The sequence below is a fragment of the Pediculus humanus genome, genomic scaffold (assembly GCF_000006295.1).
Source record: "Pediculus humanus corporis 1103172108287 genomic scaffold, whole genome shotgun sequence".
NCBI classification, from domain to species: domain Eukaryota; kingdom Metazoa; phylum Arthropoda; class Insecta; order Psocodea; family Pediculidae; genus Pediculus; species Pediculus humanus.
This window is the reverse complement of record NW_002987856.1, coordinates 694,347-714,279: the sequence shown is the minus strand read 5'-3', so window position 1 is coordinate 714,279 and position 19,933 is coordinate 694,347. Positions and strand designations below refer to the sequence as shown.

The window sequence follows — 19,933 nt, the reverse complement described above, 5'->3', positions numbered from 1 at the left end:
GTTTTTGCTTTTGATTTATATCGATAATAAAAAATACATATAAAAATTATTTCATTGTAAAATGTGAAAAAATTATTATTCGTAAAAAACACAAAATTATATAATATTAAAAAATATTAACGATAACTAAATATGTACAAATGAATTTGAAAAACCGTTATTGTAACAAGTGTACGTGCATTTTGCGCCAATGCTGCAAACAAAACAAACTTTTCTAAAGCCACGAAAAAATTTGCGTTGTCTAATTCTCCCCATCAAATTTTAAATATGTAAATTTAAATAAAACATTCAAATGTTCATAAATGAATAATTTTAATATTAAATATTAATCTTTATTTTAAAAAATATTAAAACTTAAAACTAATCATCATCTTTTGGCAATAATTCATTTTGTTTATTCTTTAACATATCTTCAGCAATTTTGATATGTTTGTCTCCTAATGCAACCAATTGCTCGGTTATTCTAAATTTTACTTCTGAACCTAATTTTTCAACATTATTTAATTTTTTTGTATATTTCATTTGCACTTCTCTAATTGAATCTTTACATTTGACAAAATACATTTTTGCTTTTTTCGCTAAAAGTTCTCTATGTTCTCTAGTTACTTTAGGAATAGGCACAATGAGTTTAGTTCCCTCTTGTTGAACGTTTAAATTTAAATGAGATTCTTGAAATGTTTTTACAACTGTTCCTATAGCATCTGGAAAACATGAAAAATCTAAAACAAACATCTTTGGATTTTTTTTATTGATTTCAGCTAAATCTTGAATCGTATACGGATTTCCATCGTAAACAATTTTCGTATTTTCTATAGCTCCAATCGATGATCTTAATGATACCTGTTGTATCAAATCATCTTTGAAACTTTCAATAGGTCTATTTATATCATCAATCAATTTTTCAAAATTTAAATATTCATTCAATTCATTTTCATCAATAATGACGGTTTTCTTTTTATCTTTTTTAATATTTTTCCCCTTGGCAGGATTTGTATAACTAGTATGTATAAACTGTAATCTCTGTACATTAATCGGTAGTATTAATTTAAAACTGTTAATTTGGTAATTTACCATTTGTGATGATAATTCTTTCGAACGATGAATAATAACTTTCTTGTAAAATAATCTATTAATAAACGGAAATGTTTTTTTCATCATTTTTACTATTTATCTGTAAGAGTATTCGAAAATTAATTCATAATTAAATAAAATAAATAAAAAAATCGAATCGGAGTCGAGTATTTTTTGCTCACTCGTAAAACAAACCGTATTTTAAACCGAAATAAAAAAATTTAAAACATGAAAATAATAATTATTATTATTAAATCTCTATAATTAAATTAACGTAATTACTATATAACGTATTAATTAAATTTTTAAAAAAAATTTATTAATAGAAAAAAAAAAGAAAAAAATTAGCCTTTAACGAAAGTTGTATTTATAAAAAAAAAAAAAACTAGCCTGAATTGGTTTGCCGTGGCAACAAGACGAACAGTAATACTACCAACCAGTTGGTACGAAGTAATTTAATTGAAATATTAATAAAAAAAATTGTTTTCGAGTGTAACAAATTAAAGTGTTTAAACCTTGAATGTAATATTTATTTAATATGGGAGACGAAAAAAAAGTAATTAAATTATGTTCATCCATTAAATATACGACATTTATGCAAACCATCAAATCACTCGTCGCGATATTTTTTTAACACAACATAATCAAATTATTATAGCCATAAACGTTTTACATTCTTTTATGTAATCATAACAGATTTTTAATTATAAAAAAAAACCTAATAAAATTAATTCAACACATCTTACACAATCTCATACATTTATATTTTTTCTCAAATAATATTTTATTCCTCCTTTTTTTATATAATAAAAAGAATAAAAATGTTAAATTAATTAATTTATGTTTACAGGCATCTGAACATATAAACTTAAAAGTTTTAGGACAAGATAATGCCATTATACAATTTAAAATAAAAAAACACACGCCATTGAAAAAATTAATGAATGCTTATTGTGAAAGAGCAAGTTTATCAATGGCCACTGTTAGATTTCGATTCGATGGTCAAGCAATAAACGAATTGGACACACCAGAAACATTAGAAATGGAAGAAGGTGATACTATTGAAGTTTACCAACAACAAACGGGCGGTTTCAATAAGTTATTATTATTAAGTAATAGTTTGAATAATTTAAATGTTAGTGATAAAAATATCTTAAAACATTTTCCAAACAAGAGGAAAAATTCAAATTTTCTATTGACATTAATCGTGTAATCTCAATTTAATTTCCTTTTTTTTTTTTTTTTTGTAAACAATTTTCTTTTTTAAATAAATAAAAGACTGAATAAAATAACATTCAAAAAAAAAAAAAATATTGTTTATATATATATATATCGACAAGAGATATTTTAATGAATACCATCAGTGCAACAGTATTTAATAAATTTGATGTGTTTGACGACACGAGAGAAAATTTCTTTTAAAAAAAAATCAATTAAATAAATTAAACAATATTAAATTATATCCATAATTAAAATTTAAACATTTTTAATGAATTGTGTAAATTACTTTTTGTAATAAACTATAATTTTCAATTCTAAATAATAAAAATTTTGACGATTATTAATAAAAACGAATCAATTTTAACATGTTTTTACAATTGATTAAATCGATTAAAACAAATTTAAATAATTATACGAATAAATAAAAAAAAAAAAAAGTGTCTTTTTAATTAAATTTAATTTAATTACATAATTAATTATGTTATCGATATTTTTGTTTTTTTTTTTTTTTTTTTTTTTTTTGGTCCCTTCGATATTCAAATTAAATAATTTATGTATTATTTTTATTCAATTAATAATGGCATCCATGAATAAATCTCTTGAGAAAAAATTGATTTTTTATGTTTTTATGTTATTTATTTAAAAATTTTCGTACTATCGGCAAAAAAAAAACAATAACAGCAAGACAGCAGGAGAATCTACAGCAGAAAAATAATAATAATTTTGAGATTAAAAAAATTAAAAAAAAAAAGCTGTCGTTATTATTATTATTATTTTGTACTTAGTTATTAATTGAAATTTAAATTTCAAACGAATTAAAATGAAATGAAAAAAATTAATTATCAAATTGTTTGAGAAAACCGATATTAAAAAAAAACAAAAATAATTTTTTTTTTTGTAATTTGTTTTAAATGATAAATTAAACTCGATAAAGATTTATATATTATCATTGTTATTATTATTATTATTATTATTCGACCTGATAATGGTATCATCCTTCCATCACGAATTTTAATTTATTTATTTGCTCTATTTTCATAATAATGGGAATTTAAACGAAACTAATGAAAATTGTTATTTATTAAAATAATAATAATTAATTTATTATTATTATTATTATTATTATTATTATTATTATTAGTTTTTCACAATAATAATAATAATATTTGCATGAACACAATTCGAATGATGTCACTTATCAATCAATCATTATTATTTATATAACTTCTCGATTGATTTTATTTAATTATATATATATATATAAAGGTTAAAACTCTTGGGAGATTTTAGTATCCTCATCATCTCACCCGCATGCACCCACACCCACTCTAACGAAATTAAAAATTAAAAACGAAAAAAAGGATGAAAATCTTACAACCTTTCACCTTCACCCAGAACTTATTTAAACAAAAAAAAATTGTTATAAACAAATAAAAAATTTTTTGTAAAATAATTTCACGGTCAAACTCAACGAATATTATTAAGCTTACGTATTTATTTATATACGATAATAATAGTGATAATAATAATAATAATAATAAAAAGTGGGACGGCCCACATTCTTCGGAAAATATGATATAAATAACACCCGAGGATTTATCCCTAGGGAATCGTCGGGTAGAAACCTGGAATAAATGCTTAAAAATCCCAACAAATAAGAGCCTTGTCGTGTTTAAGAGTGACCATAATAATAATAATAATAATAATAACAATAATAATACTAATGATAATAATGACAATTAATTAATTAAAAATTTAAAAAAAATTTTTTATCACATCGATACCACATTCCGATTTAATTCATTCATTCATTCATTCATTATTATTATTATTATTATTATTATTATTATTATTATTATTATTATTATTATTAATATTATTATTATTATTAATAAAAAGAAAATTAAATAAATTTTTATATTTTTTTTTTTTTTTTTTTTAATTTACTTTATTCAGTCAATATTATTTATCATATATATTATATATATAAATTAAAATAACGCAAGTTTAATTATAAGGCAGAGCTTTTTATTTATTTATTTATTTATTTATTTATTAACTTATCATTATTATTATTAATATTATTATTATTAATATTATTATTATTTATATTTTTATACAATTTATTTATTTATTTATATTTTTTGTCAAATTAATTAATTAATGGGGGGGAGCGGATATATTATAAATAAAATGCCTACCGTATATATATATATATATAAAATTTTATAAATTATAATCATTATTATTATTATTATTATTATTATTATTATTATTATTATCTAAAATTATAAAATAATAATAATAGTAATATTTATTGTCAAAAGTATTCAATATCAGTTCGTTAATAATTAAGTAAATGTGTGCCTTTCAATTTTTTTTTCTCTCGTATTTATTATTATTATTATTATTATTATTATTATTATTATTATTATTTAGGTTAGCGTATTTGAATTCGTAAATAATAAACACAAATTATCATCCTCATTATTATTATTATTATTATTAACGTAACCTGGTAATTAAAAAAAAAAAAAAAAAAAAAAATTAAGGAAAGCCGCCGCCGATTTGTTTAATGCCCAACACGCGATAAGAAACAATTTAAAATTTCCACGTGGATTTCCACGTGTGCGTGACGTAGTGGGGTGTGAGGGAATGGAAAACGGGGGGTAAACCTTAATGTTTACATAACGAAAACCGGTTTGGTAACTATTTGAACGATAATAAAACAATCCCCGGTGAAAAATTGTTGATGATGATGACGATGACGATGACGGTGATGACGATGACGATGGTGGTAATAATAATAATAATAATTAAATTGAAATCAGTCCATTTCTTGGGAATCTAAAAAATGATTTCTCACTTCCAAATGCGATGCTAAATCGAATATTATGTGTTGAAGAGTCGGATGTTCTAACAAATCCCCATCCGGAAGAGGAGGTTGAGAACGAGGACGAAATTGTCTTCCCTATCGATAAATCAATAAATCAATTCATCATCATCATCATCGATTGTTCGAGAAAATTTTCATTTATAATCAAACCTTACTTTAAATCCTCTGTGCAAATTTAATACCATGTAACAAAATATGTATCTCAACATCAGCAGTCTTAAAAAATCATCTCCGAAAAATTGTATGTAACTATTATCTAAACGAACGAACCAAAATCATCATTATCATCATCAAATAAACAATTGGTTTTGACGTACAAAACAAAAAGGGAAGGTACGATACCTATTCGACACCTTGTAAACAATCTGCTTGCTTCCGTTATAAATTTATCTATGTAAGACTGACACCTTTCCCAAAGGTTAATAGATATATCTAATATGTTACATATGTAACAAAAGGCAGTCAGTGGACTGTGAAGAAATAACGTGAATAAACTTCCGTGTTGTTGATGATCTGATGGGAAGAAGACCGATGGTGCCAATGATGATGGTGGCGGTGACGACAAAACAAACACGTTTTAAAAAACACGCCGCTCGGGTACGACAAACAAACAAACAAACAAACAAAAATGATTGTCTTACCTTGAAACGGTTGTGGAATGTCTTGGGGTGACATCAATATGACCAAAGGCTGTCCAAAATATCTTGGAAAATGTTGAAAAACAAAACTATTGTCCGAATCGATGATGAAAAAAAATGGTTTTCTCGTAAACGGATACAGGTCACCCGGATACAAGCTGGAAAAACCAATGATAATAATAATTATGTATTTGAAATTGTGTGAGAGAGAGAGAGAGAGAGAAAGAATACTATCAATACTACGTACCAATGAGTTTCTCTAAATTGTGTTTTCTTATTCGAATGATCTATCGGTTCTTTTTTACTACTCATTATAACTCCTCCCATGTCGTAACCGACTGTTGAGAAAATTATCGTGGCATTAGTATTAGCATTAATAATAATAATAATATTTACGAATAAATAATAATTACCGTCTTCGTGATGTTTAGATTGTGTAAAACATCCATCGGCGGAAATGTACATGAGTAGTGCACCGTTGGCTGGAAGTTCTTTGAAACCTGGAGAGAGAGAGAGAGAGAGAGAGAGAGAAACGTCAACGTTATCAATCGACGACGATTTCGGGGGGGATGAGGGAGCGGGTGAATGATCAAATCGACAATACCTGAAGCTAGAAATACCATGACTTGACTAAAAGTCGGTTTGTACAATAAATATTTATGAGGATTTTCTCTTTTCGCCGGTCTCTCGCCATTTTCGTGACACAAACCCATTTGATTTTGATACATTCCTCCACCGCTTTTGTTACTCGACATCGAATAATTTTTTTCCTAAAAAAAAAAAAAACAAATAATAATAATAATAATAATACGTACCACCTTTTATAAAAATCACCCCCCGAATAATTCGCTCGTACGCATTTCACAAAATTATTTATATCGAGAGGATTTTCCTACCTCCCCCTTCCTTCCCTCCCTCCCTCCCCCGATCGCGAAAACCTACGCAAACGTTAAATAGTAATAATAATAATAATTAAGGGAAGAAACATACGAATGAAATTCTTCCGGGTGCTGGTGTCGCGTCGTAAATGTGATTGAAATCTTCTTGTGGTTCACGTTCGAGAGTTTGAAGCATTCGAAACATGTCCATCGTTAACTCGCTAAATTTTACCTAAAAGAAAAAGAACAACAACAATAATAATAATAAATAACGTCGCCGGAGAACCGGGGGGGGGGGGGAGGAGCCATGCCACCCACATTCGTTTAAAAGGGAAAATTCGAAGAATTAATGAAGAAGTACATTGATGAGTGCAATCTTGTGTGTGTGGGGGCGGAGGGGGGCGGTTTCGAAAGTGATACCAAATCAATCAATGAAAAGTTTGGTGGTATACAAAAAGTACACGATGGTACAATCTTTTGTGTGTGGGGGCGGGGGGCGGGTTCGAAAGTATGGTGGTATACACGACCTGATCGGCAGAATTTCCAATGATTAATATTTCTTGCAGTGTTAAATTCATAATCGATGATCTTTCGACGGGAGGAGTCGTCATGGGACTCAATCTGTGTGATAAAACGATGGCGTTCGAATCCGAATGAAGAACGCTCACCAAACCGTCAGCTTTTATAAACGATTTGATTTCGTCTAAAACGAGAGTCCATTCGAGTTGATCATCAGGTTCGTATGTGCTTGTATAATCGGCTATTTGCTTATCCAATTCCATGACTAAATCTCTAACGAGTTTCATTTTTTTGAGCAACAAACAAACGACAATGAATCTAGCATAATATCGTAATTTTTTAACCATTAAATCGGATCTGCAAACAAACAAACAAACAAACAAATATATTAATTTACCAGGCGGCGTCGTGTCGACAAACATGTACATGGTTCCACCACCACGTTTTTCCTGGCAATTATTCAACCGGAAATAAATTATTTCGATTTTTTTTTTTTTTTGGCAAATGTAAATAATAATTTTTCCGCATTTTTATTTTTTCTCCTCTCGACTACTACTACTACTACTACTACCATCATATCGGAAAATGGAAAACTTTTTTTTTTCTTTTACATATAAATAAATGTTTCTTACCGATCTTCTTTTGCGGCTCTTGAATAATATGCTCTTCCTCTAATGGCGGCATAAAATGAATATGCTTCGTTTAAATAATTTGTTTCGCTAGTTCTCAAACTGAAAAACAAACGAAAAAAAAAAAAAAGGAAACATCAAAGAAAAATTTACAAAATTTTCCAATCGACAGAGCAACAGCATCACGCAAAAAATAATTATTATCTCACGGTTTTTTTTGTGGGGGGAGGAGGGAGGAAGGAGGTAGGAGAGGAAATGCGGGAAAACGGGAAATTTTTTTTTGCTTGAAACAAACACCGAAAATAGAATGTTGGAAAATTGATAAGAGTTTTCCCTTCTCTTCATCAAAATTTTTTTTTTTTTTTTTTTTATAAATACTTTTGTGTTATTCATTGAAAAGGAAACAAGTCTTCTGCTTTTGTTTTTGTTACTAACTAATAATGATAATAAAGCTGTCCTATTTTAGATGCTATTTCTCCTATTTGCCATCTTTTCAAACCGTATTTAGAATCTAATATTAGCCTGTGCTGCTGTTGGAATTTCCACAGTTTCGTATATATGTCGAACGTCCTTCCAAAATATGCTTGCCACTGATTGTGACCGTACTGTGGTAAATCCCTGAAATTATTAATAACAATTATTATTATTATTACTACCACGATTGTAATTCTATTTATAAAAAAAAAATTTACAACGTTTAATTATATGTACAAAATAATAATAATAATAAATTTACACGATGTAAAAATATTATGTAAAATACAAATTTTTTTCGCGTGCGTGTGTGCGACGACGAAATTTTTTCTATGTTTAACCAAAAAAAAAAATTGGGGGGTGGAAAACTCTCCCCTCTCCTCCCCTACCCCCCGAAAGAAAAAAAAATGAATAAATTAAGTAAAAAAATTGTTTTTTTTTGCTTTTTTCGACAATCCAGTGAGTCACGATCAGTTTAACCACAATAATAATAATAATAATAATAATGTAATTTATTTGTTAAAATTAAACAAATTCCTGCCACGTTTTTCTCTCTCTCTCTCTCTCTCTCTCTCTCTCTTTCTTCTTTTTCCAAATCTATATATACTATAGTAATAATAATAATATTGCGAATGATTTGGATGGAGGGGGGAAAACAATATCGTGTGTGTGTGCGTAAGGGGTTTTTCTTTTTAATATCGACGATTTTAATGGCGCCGTCACGTTTTTTTCCCCCCCCCCCCATTTCGTCGAATGATTTCTAAAAAAAAAAAATGGGAAATTCAAATGGAAAATTTTAAATTTTCTAAATTTTCTCACCTCAATCCGTTGAAAAGTTGTTTTGATTTTTCCAACAAATGACAAAACTCGATGACAATTTTTCGCTCGTGATCTTCCATTCCTGCCATACTGACCATAATGATGATGATAAATTCATGGAATTTATATATATAAATTTAAAAAAAAAAAAAAAATTTCTCTCTCTCTTTCCTTCTCTCTCTTTCTTCTCCTTCTTTCCTTCTTCTTTTCTTTCTTTCTCTTAAACAAACATTAAATTTTTATGTATTTATCATCACATGTTGTTGTTGTTACAAATAATAATAATAATAATAATTGTTGTAAATCAATGAATTCTGCAGGACAATCAAGTGCCATGCACATACACACACACACACACACACACACACAATCTTTTACACACACTAAAACAACAACAACAATTTTTCCTTACAACTTTTCCTTTCTTATTTTTTATAATTATTTCCGGTTTTTTTGTTGTTTTTCTTTTACAAATTTTTTTTTTTTATAATTGTGGTAACACTTATTCGTCAATTAAAATTTCCTTTTCCGTTTTATCTCATTGATAAATAAACTTTATGTACGTTTGTTGTTATCACTATTACTACTACTACTACCACCACTACTCCTGCTGCTGTTGTTGTTGTTGTTGTTGTCGTTACCGATGCTACCACCACCACCGATCCTTTCCTTTATTATTATTATTATTTAATCGGCGTGGAAAATTTTTTTTTTTTTTTCTTTCTTTCCCCCACGATGTTCGATAACGCGAAACGTTTTATATCCGTAATTAAATTATATATATTTACTTTTTTTTCAGGTATTACGATAATAATAATGATGACGATAAAGAAATAAAAAAAAAGAAATAGAAAAAAAAAAGAAAAACGTTTACGGGAAAAATTTCACTAAAAGAATCTCAAAGGCTAGAACCTAGTTTGTTCGACTAATAAGAATAAATACCGTCTTCAATGTATTGATCTGCGCAAGGTGTCTGCCATAATACATGATTGCCACGAGATGAGTCTTTTCGTACGTTTTCAAACACACACGTTTACGTCATCAACATCGACATCTTACGGATTTCGACCGTTACTTTTTATTTTATTTATTTAAAACGACATCTTTCGGTTAAATTTTTAACTAAATTTATTTTAATAAACAAATCGAAATAAACAATGTAACCCCCCGAGAGATGACGTTTAATTTAAATCGATGAGGGGTTGTGAAAAAACGAAAACTGTTTTATTAATAATTATTATCATTATCATTTTCAACCCCCTATACGCGTTCGTTACGTAAAACGTTTAAATTGCTGTTACGTTTATACACGTAAGAAATTAAAAAAATTATTTTTAATGAAAAAAGAGAAACGACGCACGCACGCACGCACGCACTCACGCACACACGCACAAAAACGGCAACAAAAGGAAAAAAAAGATTTTATAATTATTTTATTGCATTTATCACCTTTATAGTAGCAGTAGTAGTAGATGATTCATGAATAAATATCGAATAGAGGGTGGTTGAAAGGGCGGTTTTAGTCATAAATCTATTATTACTCTATAATTAACACCCATAAGCCATCACCGCCTTCTCTATTTTACCCCCCCCCCCACCCAACCCATCATTCTTATCAGAATTCATTACGAAAAAAAAAAAAAACAACCCTCTCCCCTCCCTCTCCCCCAGGTTAATGAAACGTTAAAGACAATATTTTATCATATTTTTTTTTTTTTTTTTTTAATAAATAAATCGACCCACGAAATTTTGTTTTTTTATGAATGTATAATCAAAATAATTTTAACATAATTAAGAAAACGTTTGTTTTATTTTTTTTTTTTGCCAACGTTAAAAAAGGGGCAACAAACAAGAGAGAGAGAGAGAGAGAGAAAACAAACAACAAACGATTAAATTAACGGGTTTTTTAGAAAAAGAACAAAGTAAAATGACGTCACGGTTAAAACGACGGATAAAACAATTTCAAAATATTATTAAAATAATTTATCAAAGTTGATAATTTATTTATTTAACAACAACGACGACGACAACAACAACAACAACAACAACAATCACCGAATGAAAACGCGTAAGTTTTTTTTTTTTTTTTTTTTTGAAAATTTTCCCGTTTTCCTGTTATACGATGATGATGATGATGATGATGTAGTAACATCCGATTTAATAATTTGATTTTGACGAGTAGAAAATTTTCAAAGGTGTGCGTGTGTGTGTGCGTGCGTGCGTGCGTATGTCATAAATAATGATAATAATAAACAAAGCAAACCTTTTGATATAGAAAAGTTTAGTTTAAATGAATGAATAATGAAATAAAATACACGTATGAGTTATTAACCTCGTCGTAAACGTTGTCATAATTCAAAATGATGTTAGATTAACCAAAAATCTACCGTATTCATGAGAGACTTTAACTTCCGGTTGTTTATTACTACTCTCCATACTAGGGATTGTTTATGATTATTATTTTGCACAAACTGGAGATTTTCAACTTTTCCCGCAGTATAGGAAAATATTTTTTTTTTCCCTGGGAAAGGGTAGATAAATGATTATTATTATTATTGTGTTTGTTTGTGTTTGTACGAATCCAACAAACTTGAATTTAAATTTTCCAATTTTATTCAACTTTTTTCGGTTCGACATCATTCGCACCCTAACCCCTCAATTCCCTGAATCCCTGAATAAAAAATCCTCCCTCCCCATTCCATCTCACCCCTCACGTTTTTTTTATTAATAATAATAATAATTTTCTCGAAGAGAAGTATCTTAAATAAAAAAAAAAAGTGTTAATTTAAAAGTTTAACCGGGGGTAAAATAAACGACGCAATAATCTCCCCCCCCCCCTAAACGAGATTCAAATAACAGCCTAAAGTTCATTTCCTACTTCTTCCACTATTTTAACTTTATTCGTAAAAAAAAAAAGCTGAGAGAGAGAGAGAGAGAGAGAAAGACAAAAGAAAAGAAGGAAAAAAAAAAGTTTTAATTGCTTCCAAGGCGGCACCTAACGAGAACAAAACAAAAAAACGGGGGGAAGGGGGAAGGGAGGGATCCAACCGGGGTTAAAAAACCGGAGGAACCAGAATGAGAGAGAGAGAGAGAGATAGAAAAAAATCTGCATTCCGTGTAAATGACTTGGAAATCGGAGAGGATCCATCCCCTCTCATTATTAATGAGCAGAAAACTCATTAAAAAAAATAAAAATTAAAAGGATGAATACATGACTGCTGAACCTTTTCGTTGGGACTTGACCGTTTTCCTCTCGGTTTTTTACAACCGCCGTCCCCCCGCTCACCCCCACAACCCATTCTCTCTCCTTCCTCCCTCGTTTTTGTCTCCGACGCATTTTCATTTTTTTAATATTTTTTTGTTTTTAATTTCTCCTTTCCCTTTCCTCCTCTCCCTTTCCTCCCCTCCCCACAATATATTTCTTAATAATAAAAAAAAAAGTAATTATTATTATTATTATTGTACTTTTAAATAATAAATATTTAAACGTGGCTAATGAGCTTTAAGTGGAAACAATTTTCGAATCGTAAATTTTTTCTTTCTTTTTCTTTTTTTTTTATCATCATCATCATCATCATCATCATCATCATCATCATCATCATCATCATCATCAACATCATCATCATCATCATCATCATCATCATCATTATTATTATTATTTCGCTTTTTGTTTTTTCCTTAAAATAAATTCGACGATGACGAGTATAAAAAAAAAAAAAATGCCACGTGCAGTTATCGAAATGATAATGACGTCAGTGTGACGTCACGTTATAAAATATACATTTAAATAAAAAAAATTATTATTATTATTATTATTATTATTATTATTAAGTTCATCCCTTTGTTAACATTTTACATTGCGTCTTCTTTTCTTTTTTCCTTTTTTTTAACCGTCGTTAACGAGAAAAGTTTTATTATAACGACTTTTTCGACTCGAAGTAAAAAACTCTCTTAATAAAGAATCGTACATACATATATATATATATTTATAAAAAAAAGTTTTTGAAAAAAAAAATGGCGGCGAGGGTGGGGGGGGTAACAACGTACAACAAAAAAAAAAATCTTTTATTGAAAACGACGAACGCACGTCATCAAAGTATCGGAAGTCAAAATTTCCAACTATACTATACCGTACTACAGTCAAATGTGGAGAAATTGAATGTGAAGGGCGCGGAGAAGGGGAGAAGGGGAAAAGGGGAGATGATGGGGGGTAGAATCTCTCTCTCTTTCTCTCTCTCTCTCTCTCATTATCCTGCAATCGCATCCTGTCGTCGTATCTCCTCCATTTTTCTATTCTTATTGTCTCAAATCAGTTTATCACGGTTCGTCTCTTTTAAATAATTATCCAACTTTTAAATGTGATTTTTGTCCTCGTTTAAACTTTTAATTAAATGTAGAAAATAAGAGAGAGAGAGAGAGAGAGAGAGAGTGAGAGTGAGAGAGAGAAAAAAGGAAATAAAAAATTACCTTACATTAACGTACCTAACAGTAAAAAAAAAAAATTTCAAAAACTTTTTTTTTAAGCGAATAATACTGACGTCATCACCACCCCCACTGCTACCACCATCACCACCACCACCCCCACTACTACCACCATCGCCACCACCATCATCAAAACATTTACTTTTCTAATTATTTCACCTCCCTTTTAGATGACTCGATTTTTTTTTTCGTGTTGTTGTTGTCGAGGAATCGCGTGGCAGAAGACAACAAAATGACCGACGCCTTTTATTTTGGTCCATTTCTTATAAACACCCTCAAGCAATCATTTTCATCCCCATCAAACAAAAAAAAATTTCCCTATCGATTATTCACGTTTGATTAAAAATATAGTTAATAATTTTTTGATGATTTTTCCAAACGAATTTTCTTTTTTTTGCTGGTAATAATTAAACAACAGCAAAAAAAAAGGGGGGGAAGAGAAAAACAGGTATTTTGTCCAGGTTTCTTCAATTTAAATTTATAACATAAAATATTTCAACCGAGTCTTTACGGTTTGTGCTTTGCACAATATTTACGCTTTCCGTTCAATGCATCCAAGTTAGAATAAAGTTTTACCCTTTTTTCCTTTTTTTTTTTTTTCCTTTTTTCCTTTTTTTTTTTTTCCTTTTTTCCTTTGATTTATTTATTTTCCTTTTTCTTTTCTTTTAAGTGCTTACACCTTTCAAATGATTTTACAATCTTAAAACGATTCTTTTTCCTTTCTTTTCCTTTTTTTTTTCTCGAAAGTTGTTACCATTCATTTATTAATTCCATTTTTAGTTTTTCCCCGAATGAATTTTCTTTTTAAAAAATTTTCCCATGTTTTCGATATATCGATAAGCGATATATCGAAAAGAAAAAAAAAACCGGTAGAACAAACTAACCGTAACGAATGGGTAACGTTGTCCTCTTACTCTCGAAAAAGTTAAGAGCGTTAATTGGCTACGGTTATCATCGAATGAATGTCACGATGGTCTCGGAGGGTTGTAAAAAAAAAAAAAAGTTCATCCCCTAAAATTATCATTTTAATCGATTATGCATTTATCTTTTTCCCGATAAGGTTCCGCAAGAAGAGTTAGTCGCTTACCCAAAAACTTTTTTTTCATTGTTTAACTTTATTATTTATCGTTTGTTACGTAACGTCTTTTTTTAAAAAACGTATACAAATTTTCTATTGACACGGCAACTTTCAAATCATAATCGAAACACCGCCACATCGTTTTCCTCGACAAAAAAAAAATTAATAATAATAATAATAATAATATTGATCGACCGAATAAAAAAAAAAAATTGCGCAAATACAAAAGTATTATACGATGATGAATAAAATCAACAAAAAAAATATAAATTTAAATAAATAAAACGCCCCCAAAATCAAAGTATCGTTATCATTATTATTATTATTGCTATTATTATTATTATCGTCACGACCGTGACAGACGAAAATGCATTTATATAATTTTGTAATATACGATCGTCGTCGTCGTCGTCGTCGTCATCGTCGATGATGATTTTTAATTTTTCTTTCTCGTTTTTTTTTTTAGTTTTTCTTTCAATACTAGCTAAAGTTTCAATTATGTGTCAGAGTGTTGCTATTGTCAAGTTTATGGTTGCGGCACGTGTCAGAAGACAAAAAAAAAAAAAAAACTAAAAGCGAACGAGAGAGAGAGAGAGAGAGAGGGTCGAAACGGGTGTGCACGCGGCGGTGTTCTTCGTCGTCGACGTTCGTTTCGATTTCGAGAGGTTGTTGTATGTATCGACACAAGCACGACGAATCATACACGCAATTAAATCCCTTTTTATTATTATTATTATTATTTCTTTTTTTTTTAAGATACAACAAACAACAAACAACAAAAAAAAAAAAAATTATCGACAGAATTTATATGTATTCTTTTTCATTGATAAACAATACCGGAGGAGTTGTACGAAAAACAAAAAACAAAAGATTCGTCAAAGAATTTTATTTTATCGTGGCTTTAGAAAAAAATGAATGCACGTAATTAAACGCATGAAATTCGACCGGAAACAAAAATTAAAAATGGCGAAGAAATTTTTGAAACGAAACGCGCACGATTAAAATTTCATGAGAAAATTTTTTTTTAAAAAAATCTCTATTGCCACGACAAATTCGATAATAATAATTTTAAAAACAAAAATTTTCCCTTTACGAATCGAGAATTTTCCATGAATTTCCCAACCAGAACAAAAATGAATTATCATAGAGTAACAAAAGAAAAATTTTTTTAATGAAACGTGAAAAACGATAATAATAATAATTTCAAAAAAAAAAACAAAAATTTAATTCGAATTATCGATAAAAACAAACAAATAAGCAAAACGTTAAATAAAAAAAAAAAGTATTAATAATGATGATAATAATGATAATGATAATAAAACATTCGGAAAAGTTAAAAAAAAATGTTATTTTCCCATTGCCGGAAAACTGACCATTAAAACGCGAAATTCCAATTTAATAAATAAATGAAATTTACAACGATAAATCTCCATATAAATAACAAAAAAAAAAAAACGGCAACAGCAACAACGACGAAGCAACAAACAAACAAACAAACGGACAAACAAACAAAAAAAAATTTATATACTACGACTGGTAATTAAGAGAATTATGAGTTTTTTTTTTTTTTTTTTTTTTGATTTTCACCGCCTTCTCGACCCCTTTGCAATTTTTTTTTATTTATTTATTTATTTACCGTTGAATAGTCTCGCTTTCGCTTTGTTTTACCCCCCCTCCCTCTCTCTCCCCCCTTCTCTCTCTCTCTCTCCTTTCAATTTTCATTTCAAAAAACGCGTTACCATCAATTTCAACTAAATAATAAAAAAAAAAAAAAAAAAAAAAAAACAAAACAAAAAGAAACGAAATCAAATTAATTTTAAAAAGTAATAACCGTCATTTCAAAATTTAAAAAAAAAAAAACCGCCAAAAATAAAATTTTTATTACTCTATGACATTATAAATAAAAAAAATTTTTTTTTTTTAATTTAATCGCGAATCATTTTTAAATTTTTCAAATCTTAAAAATTTAAAATTTCCCATTTTTCTCATAAAATTAAAAATCATCGACGGTTATAACGTGGAATTAATTTTTAAATTTTTTTTAAACGTGGAATTAGAACGTTTTATTAATACGACGATAATAATAATAGGCGGTTGCAAAAAAAAAAAAAAAAAAATAGGAACTAAAATAAAATAAATATAAAAAATGAGAGAGAAAGAGGGAGAGTGGAGAGGAGAGGGAGGGGGTGAAAGAGGAAGGGAGAGAGAGAGAGAGAGAAACATTTCTGACCATTCATTTGTAACTGGTAAAACAATGTATAAATATATAAAGAGAAAACAATGAAATATAATGAAAAGAGAACGAAAAGGAAAACAACAACAACAACCCGGCCATCATTCATTTTCGAAATGAAAAATGGTGGATATTCAAAAACAATATACGCCTTGAATTCTCTAGTTAATTGACGAAAAAAATTGAATTTAAAAAAAAACACACACGCACACGCATACACACACAAATTTCATACTTCCTATCCTTTCGTAAATACGACAAACCCCTCCCCCTCTTCCTCCCACGACCCTTTCCACACGCACACACGCACGTACCCCCTTGCAAAAAATCTCCGTAAAAAAAAATTCTATTATGATTAACCGCTGGAAATTTCGAAATCCCGGTCGTGAGCAAAAAAAAAACAAAAAAAAAAAAAAATGGCGGCAACACAACAAAACAAAAAAAAAAACAAAAATTTATTTTAATGTTTCATTCGTCCGAACGAACGAAAAATAACAATAATAATAATAATAATAATAATGATAATAATAATTTAATATAGTGATGATTTTATTAAACCGAACGTTATGAAAAATATTAACTGACGAGACAGTGAAAATATAAAAACGCGACTTTTTTTCATCCTGGAAAGGAAAGAAGAGAAAAAAAAATTTTTTTTTTATTTTTTACCTTTTCCTACTCACCCCCAACCCCCACTCCCACCCCCCACGCCACCTCCTTATTCCCCGTTTCTCCCCAATTTTTTTTTTTCTGTTAAAAAATCAATTAAAAAATTATTATTTTTACGACAAATAAATAATATTATTTTGACATTGTTCATAAAATTGATTTTCTGGAAAGAGAGAGAGAGAGAGAGAGAGAGGAAGAGAGAGTGAGAAAAAAAAACAAAATTAAAAAGAGCAAAAATGAATTTTAGCAAAAAAAAAAATAAATAAATAAAATAAAATAAAATAACGAGATGCCGAACGAGATAAAAAAAATTTTTTTTTTTTTTTTTTTTTTTTTAATATTAATGTCATCATTCTTTTTTTTTTTTTTTTAATATTTGACATTTGCATGTTGGCAATATTAGTTTCCGGTTTTCCCTCGTCAATGTTTTTTTTTTACTTTTTTTTTTAACGTTCAATTTTTATTTTTTTTAATTTTTTTTGCATCTTCTTTTCATTATTATTATTATACCGTCGTAAAAATAATAATAATAATAATTTATAATTTTCTGTCTCTCTTTCTCTCTCTCTCTATCTCTTTTTTTTTATACCTAAATGAAAAAAAACAAATATGGCCGACATGTTTGAAATAATTTTTCCCCGAGTAAATAAAATAAAAAAATTCGAAAGTAACAAATCGACGAAAATGAGAAAATTTAAAAAACTCATTCGATCCTTGAAGAAAAATAATAATAATAATAATAATAATAATAATAATAATAATAATAATAATAATAAAATTAATAATAATAATAATAGGCATTATATACGTGTTTTTTTCCCGGACGTGGAAGAAGAAAACGAAAAAATCAACTAAAATCATATGAAGTAAATCTTGAATTATTTAAAACCGGACGAAATTTTCGAAAAAATAATAAAACTCTATAATTATCATCATTATTAATGATTTTGTCGTGGAAGAAGAAAACGAAAAGAAAATCATTTATTTACGATGAGAAACGTAAGAGCAAACATTGATCGTAAAGGAAATCACAAATGATTTCGAAACCGGATGAAACGTTTACAAGTCGACGAAACTCAATCGCAATATCGTCAGTTTGTCCAACATTGACAAAAAAAAAACAAAATTCAAACGATAATAAATAAAAAATTATTTAAATAAATAAATAAATAAAATATCAAAAGGTAAAAAAAAAAAAAAAATTTTTTTTGTACGTAGTGAATCTTTTTTGACAATGAACAAAGACAATGTGAACATCCCTTATTTCCCACTCTGGCCTTCCTTTCTCTCTTCTTCTCCATTCCCCCATTTTCCTTTTTGACTTCCTTCAAGCATTTCCTTTTTAGTTTCTCTTTCTCTTTTTGTTTTCTCCTCTTTCTTTTTTCTTTTCTTTCCATTTTTTTTTAACTTTCTTTTTATTCAACTTTTTTTTCTTTTTTATAATTTTTTTTTTATTATAACTTTACAATAAATCAAATAAATTTTCCAGTTTTTCTTCTCTTTTACTCCTTTTTTTTCCTTTAAAATTTATAATTTTACTTTATTACACTTGGTAATAAGGAAAAATTCATTTTACCTTTTTTTTCCTTCAATTTTTCCTTTTTTTCCTTTTTTCCTTTTTTTAAAATAAAATTCTTCAAGATTTATGGAATCCAGTAATGAAAAAAAAAAAAAAAAAAACATTTTTCGACATGGAAATTATAATTATTCGCGTGCGTCTTATAAGCGTAAGAAAAGGTTTTTTTTTTTTTGGAGAAAAACTGGAATCGAATTTTCCAAGGAGAGAGAGAGAGAGAGAGAGAGAGAGAGAGAATAAACAAAAAAAGCGGTGGAATTTTTTTTTTTTTAAAAAGGAAAAGCCAAAAAATAAAAATAAAATCTGAAAAAAAAAAAAAATTGTGGGCGAAGCTTGAGAGTCGAAGGCGAAGGGGAGTGAGGAACGCCTGCGCGGGGGTCGAACCAATCCGGACGCCCCGGGAAAATATAGGGTTGGCGAACGGATTCCCCGTTCAGGAATATCCTATTATCGACTTCTCCACTTCCTTATTTCTCCCATCTTCTTCAAATTATGCATTTTTTTTTTTCCTTCTTCCTTCTTCTTCTTTTTCCTCCTTCTCCTTCTCCTTCTTTTTTTTTTTTTATTTTCTTTTTACTTGAAACCGGGGTTTCCCTCTCTCCTCCCCCCGCCGCCGTAGGGGTTTTATCCCGTTTTCTCTTTTCCTTTCTCCGGATTTATTCTTACCCCAATCATCTCATTCTTCATGGTAATAAATTTTCATCTTAGCCTCCCCGTTTTTTCTTTCTTACCCTCCACCCCCTACCCCTA

The 19,933-nt window shown here is 28.5% G+C and overlaps 3 protein-coding genes across 3 annotated transcripts; 1 reads left to right on the top strand and 2 right to left on the bottom strand.

Moving 5' to 3' along the window:
* Positions 1-360: 360 nt before the first annotated feature.
* Positions 361-1,158, bottom strand: Phum_PHUM530570 (ribosome recycling factor, putative; the record flags this gene model as incomplete). The annotated part of the gene is made up of 2 exons (XM_002431445.1): positions 361-1,020; positions 1,072-1,158. The coding sequence occupies 2 exons, from the start codon at positions 1,156-1,158 to the stop codon at positions 361-363; spliced, it is 747 nt and encodes a 248-aa protein (XP_002431490.1).
* A 451-nt stretch (positions 1,159-1,609) lies between these two features.
* Positions 1,610-2,284, top strand: Phum_PHUM530560 (uncharacterized protein; the record flags this gene model as incomplete). The annotated part of the gene is made up of 2 exons (XM_002431444.1): positions 1,610-1,627; positions 1,922-2,284. The coding sequence occupies 2 exons, from the start codon at positions 1,610-1,612 to the stop codon at positions 2,282-2,284; spliced, it is 381 nt and encodes a 126-aa protein (XP_002431489.1).
* Positions 2,285-5,119: 2,835 nt separating this feature from the next.
* On the bottom strand, positions 5,120-9,243 carry Phum_PHUM530550 (uncharacterized protein; the record flags this gene model as incomplete). Its single annotated transcript, XM_002431443.1, has 12 exons — positions 5,120-5,263; positions 5,344-5,444; positions 5,531-5,701; positions 5,830-5,984; positions 6,074-6,164; positions 6,240-6,326; positions 6,431-6,596; positions 6,817-6,936; positions 7,232-7,580; positions 7,856-7,954; positions 8,288-8,470; positions 9,146-9,243. 12 exons carry the CDS (start codon positions 9,241-9,243, stop codon positions 5,120-5,122), a joined length of 1,764 nt encoding a protein of 587 aa, XP_002431488.1.
* Positions 9,244-19,933: the final 10,690 nt, after the last annotated feature.